The 5,205-nt window shown below is 32.9% G+C and overlaps 1 protein-coding gene across 1 annotated transcript; it reads left to right on the forward strand.

Annotated features, from left to right (window-relative positions):
* Positions 1-1,702: 1,702 nt before the first annotated feature.
* LOC102582606 (transcription factor bHLH122-like) lies at positions 1,703-4,950 on the forward strand. The gene is made up of 6 exons (XM_006364183.2): positions 1,703-2,763; positions 3,383-3,717; positions 3,793-3,945; positions 4,304-4,369; positions 4,457-4,525; positions 4,611-4,950. The coding sequence occupies exons 1-6, from the start codon at positions 2,106-2,108 to the stop codon at positions 4,653-4,655; spliced, it is 1,326 nt and encodes a 441-aa protein (XP_006364245.1). The 5' UTR covers positions 1,703-2,105; the 3' UTR covers positions 4,656-4,950.
* Positions 4,951-5,205: the final 255 nt, after the last annotated feature.

Raw genomic sequence — 5,205 nt, forward strand, 5'->3', positions numbered from 1 at the left:
CTATTTAATAGTGTATTTTAAAGGTATATATGTGTCCACGTGGGCACATTACTATTTATAATTTTGCATTATTTTTTATGTCCACGTGGGCAAATATATATGTTTAAAATACGGTATTAAATAATTTAGGGAGGTAATATGTCCTCATGAAAGTTTAATATCGCAATAACAAATTCAACCAAAATTGAGATATTTTTCAGACCATTATCCCTATTCAAAAACATTACTAAAAGACAAATAATGTCAATCTGTGGGTATTTTGTTTTGTCAAACTACAAAGATCCCGTGAATGATAAATTACATTCTTTAAGGCTATTACGGGAAAGCCATAAATATCCAACTTAAAAAAGGAAATAAATCATTACTTTCTGTGTTCCGTTGTTCTTATATACAGTTCTTACTAAAAATAAATACTTCATCCGTTTCACAAAGAATGACCTCCTTTCCTTTTTAGTCAGTTTTAAAAAAATGACTTCTTTCCTTTTTTTGTAACATTTTACTTTTTGCTTTCCACGTGGCATGTTTAAGACAACAAGATTGAGGGCAATTTTGTACATTTGACATAACTTTAATTTAGGACCACAAGATTCAAAAGTCTTCTTTAATTTCTTAAACTTCGTGCCAAGTCAAACCAGACCAATCTTTTTGAAACAGAGGGAATAGTTCTTAATATTTCTCATTTCATAAAATTATGCATAAATAATAGTACTAGTTTTTTTATTTTAGCTTTGAGAGTTATTAGTCTTGAAAGTATGTTATTAACCAATATAGGAAAACTAAATGATTAATTCATGTTCATTGATCAATTTAATTAATCAAAATAAATTAATTAATGTTCATTTATTAAGTATTTGATTCAAGAGAATACTAAATGATGGTATAATGAAAAACTTACCTAGCTTCTTTAGGGACGTGAAATCTAAAATAATGACATATAAATAAAAATGAAAGGAGTAAAAAAAACACCAGTACTTGAAAATAAAAATAAGTATGTTTTTATAATTGTATATCTTTATACTCTATATTTTAAGGGTTTTCAATATTTATTTTATTAATTTTCTTACTAAATATTGATTTTTTTGTGTGTTAAGTGACGCTTATTCTTAAAAAAAACGAAATGGGAGGGGAGAGTACTTTTTTTTATTTTTCATCCGATGTTCAATATTCACAAAATTTGATTAAATTTAGATTTGGGCAAGAAAACCCACAACATAGGAAGGTAAGACACTAAGATACTATATAACAAAGACGATTTCATATTAAGATGACTTAGAGTACTTACCACTTCATTATAACTTTGGTTGGTAACTATTATTTATTATATTGAAAAATAGATGCAACTGATATTCATATTGAAATTCGATAAGTTTGGATTTGAATAAAAAAAATCCAACATAAAAAGATAAAGTGCTTCGTAAAAAAAACCCCTCTCCCTCTGTCCTTAATTACTTTTCTACTTTTGAATTGACACCCTATTAAAAAATTAATTAATGACATAGTGAATTTACCATTTTACCCCTATTAGTTATGAAGTGGATAATTTTTTTGCATTTTTCAAAGTAATTAGTTATTTAATTAAGGGTATAATAGATAAAAAAAATTATTCTTTCTTGATTTATCAAAATGGATAAGTAATTAGGGACAATTATAAATAAAAAAGCAGACGGAGGGAGAGGGAGTATTTATTATAGATTGTTGAAAAACAGATGCAAGTTCCCAAGAAAGAAAGTCCGAGATCTCTCTCTCTCTCTCTCTCTGAGCTCTGTTGCTCAATTAAGTTGTTATTGGCTTCACTACTCTTCAACCCCACCCCACATCCTCAATTTCCTTCTACTGACACCACCGCCGCCACCATCTTCTCTGCCGCTCTCCATTTTCCGATGACACCACCAACTCAGTTACCTCCATTTCTCTCTTCTTTCTTTCTCTTTACCCCCTGTTTCACTGTCAATTTCTACATGTGAATTATCTTCAATTATACCTTCATACTTCCTATTGTCTTTTTCATCCACATGGGGTTTTCCTACTAGAACGATCTAAGTGAAAATCTTGAATTTTTTGTGTTTGATAAGGATAATAAAGAGTGTTTTCTTTTTTGAAGAAAAATGGATCATAGTCGTGTTCAGCAGCAACCAATTACTTCTGGTTTAACTAGGTATCGATCTGCGCCAAGTTCTTATTTCTCGACCCTATTAACTACTACTAATCCTGTTACTGGTGGGGGTTGTGGTTATGCAAGAGATGATTTCTCTCACTTGCAAAATTCTAGTGCTTCTTCATCTACTGATATAGAGAAAGTTTTCGCTAGATTCGTAGCTAGTATTGGTAACTCCAACTCTAACTCAGGGAATTTCCATACAAATCAACAAATTCAGGAAAACCCCACGAGTAATATGAATGTTAGATCGGATTTTATTGTTCCGAAACAAGAGGTTACACCGCGATTAGTGCGACATAGGAGTAGTGATTACTCAATTGTTTCACAACAGATGAATTATCAAAATCAGAGTCAACAGTTCATTTCACCTGTGAAAAAGGAACCAGAGACTGATCATGATTCAGCTTCACAAATGAAATACCAAAGCCAATCTCAACAAATTGAGAAGTCAAGGGAAGTCACAGATAAGTCATTTGTATTTGCGAATTCGGCTAATTTGACACCTGGTAGTAGTAGTGGTGGCAGTGGTGGTGGTGGTAATTCGAATCTTACCCGTTATAATAGCTCGCCTGCTGGATTCTTTGCTCAAATCAATATCGAAAATGGTATGCATTTATCTTTGCTTAAACAGTGTTGATAGAATTTTGTAGCTTTATACTGTATGTTTTAATGTTTGTTATGAACCTTGTCTTGTGAGACTGTGTGAAGAAACCTCTATATCTATGAGTATGCTTGTGCTTTTAACTCATTTTGTGCTTATTGATTCATATAGTATGTACATGTATATGAAGAACATCATTAGTTGTTGCAGATAAGTAAAGGATCAATTTGATTAGAAACTATTTGGTTGAGTTGCCATTTAGTTTTCGTGTTTCGATATTACTGATGGGAATTGAAATCTAGATAACCTTAAGGTACAAATAGGATTCTTGATAACATTGATATCTTGCTTTTATGACACTAAAGACATCGAGGCGAATAATCAATGGAGTGGTAGAGATGGAGATTTATCTATTAAATTATTTTCTTGATAAGTGAGTTCTACTGAAATACCGTATAGGTAAAAGTTAGAGGGTCTCTTATTTTAATAAATCTTTGCCAAGAAGATGAAGAAAGAGTGATTTTTGCTTATGAGTTTTAAGTAAAAATTAGTGGTCATCATCTCTAACTGCTTAATCTGACTTTAGAGTTTAAGTTTGTTGCTAAAATTCAAGCAATTGACAGAATATGGTGCTATGCGAGGCATAGGGAGTTATGGAACTGGTACTAATGCTGCTACAGAAACTTCATTGTCGACTCCGAAAAGTTTCAAGACTCAAGTTGGATTCTCATCCGGGAAACCTCCTGCTTCTCCCAGGCTAATATCTCCAATCTCTGAATTTAGAGATAAAGTTTTGGAAGAAAAGAGCACGGGGAATGAACATAAAAACGACGAGAACTGCATTACAGATTTCCCCATGCCTTCTTGGGAAGATTCACACATTTTGTCCGACGATTTCCTCAAAGCTGAAGACATTGAGATTGAGCCATACTCTAATGAAGATGCATCCCATAATCAGGTATTTGTTATCTTGTTAGAGGAGTTGTCAGCGTGACTAATCATCGTCTTACACCTACGTGATTTTGATGATCAGAATAGTGAAGGGCTGGCTCGCCCGCCAATTCCCTTATCTCATCATTTGAGTTTGCCCACAAGTATCATGGAGAAGCTCTTGCAAGATTCAGTACACTTGAATGTCAGAGCAAAGAGGGGTTGTGCAACTCACCCTCGTAGCATTGCAGAAAGGGTAAACACTTTAGCACTAAAAACTCGAGTTTCCTTGTTAAAATTCAGCTCATTAAAATTGTGACTTTTGGATTTGATAAATTGTATATCATGGGAGACGGGCAGGGTAGTGAGATAAGTACAGAGCTTCTACCGGTTTTTGACATGCACCAGTCTTAATACGGATGCCAAATGTTTTGGTTTGGCCAGTTATTTTCAAGAAACTCAAGACATACGACTTACGAGTGCCCTATTTTTACTGTATTGTGTATAACCAAAATTGGACTTTCTCAAACCGTGCTAATGTTAATTTGATCCTTCCGACTTTTGACATGCATGGATCTTAGCATGTACTGATATAGTTTTAGTAATAATTTCAGGTGAGAAGAACACGAATAAGCGACAGAATGAGGAAGCTGCAAGAGCTTGTTCCCAACATGGACAAGGTAGAATCCTAACTTATTAATTTCACCGAAATCAGTTACAGTAGAAACGTAAAGTGTATTCATTTTGCTATTTCGATTTCATTGCAGCAAACAAACACAGCAGATATGTTGGATTTTGCAGTAGATTATATTAAAGAGCTGGAGAAACAAGTCAAGGTATATCCTACAGAATTTCGGATCACAATGAGCGCGAGTCCACGGGATTTATAATAACACTCCTTATTTCTTGTGTTCTTTGCAGATATTAGCAGAAATGCGCTCCAAATGTACGTGCATAAATAAGTAAAAAGCTACAGATCAAAAGGTGAAAGTAGGATGAAAGGGAAATGATAAATTGAAATCAGCTAGCAGAAGTGGATTCCCTTTGATACTTGAAGAAGACAATGGGGATGGCATTTTGGTGGGTAGAATATATAGAAGCAAATTCATTTGATATAACATAATATACTTTTTTATAAAAATGATGTTCGAATCAACTTTGCCCACCTCAATTATGTGATTTGCTTGTATGAATAATTATGTCCACTACAACCTCAAATGTACATATACTTTTGTCTATTTTACTTGGCTTTTCATGTCTATAGGTATAGCATGCTTGAGATGTTGGAACTTGTGTTCTTTGTGGATTACACTTCTAATATACTATCTCTGTCCCTATTTATGGACATGTTCCAATTTACTGGTCTATATTGACACATCTATTAAAAAAATAATTATTGACATAGTGAATTTATTAATTTATTTCTGTTAATTGATTGATAGAACTTTAAAATCAATTTACTGGAGGTTTTACTCTTTTTTTTTCAAAAATATTAACTCTTTAAATAATTGAGGAT

Source organism: Solanum tuberosum, unplaced genomic scaffold, assembly GCF_000226075.1.
Source record: "Solanum tuberosum cultivar DM 1-3 516 R44 unplaced genomic scaffold, SolTub_3.0 scf00479, whole genome shotgun sequence".
Classification (NCBI taxonomy): Eukaryota; Viridiplantae; Streptophyta; class Magnoliopsida; order Solanales; family Solanaceae; genus Solanum; species Solanum tuberosum.

Bases quoted from the DNA above. Each gene is read 5' to 3' on its own strand.
- LOC102582606 (XM_006364183.2), top strand. From the start codon at position 2,106: ATGGATCATAGTCGTGTTCAGCAGCAACCAATTACTTCTGGTTTAACT. The intron at 2,764-3,382 runs GTATGCATTTAT...AGCAATTGACAG, and splicing joins TCAAATCAATATCGAAAATG to AATATGGTGCTATGCGAGGC. The intron at 4,526-4,610 runs GTATATCCTACA...TGTTCTTTGCAG, and splicing joins AGCTGGAGAAACAAGTCAAG to ATATTAGCAGAAATGCGCTC.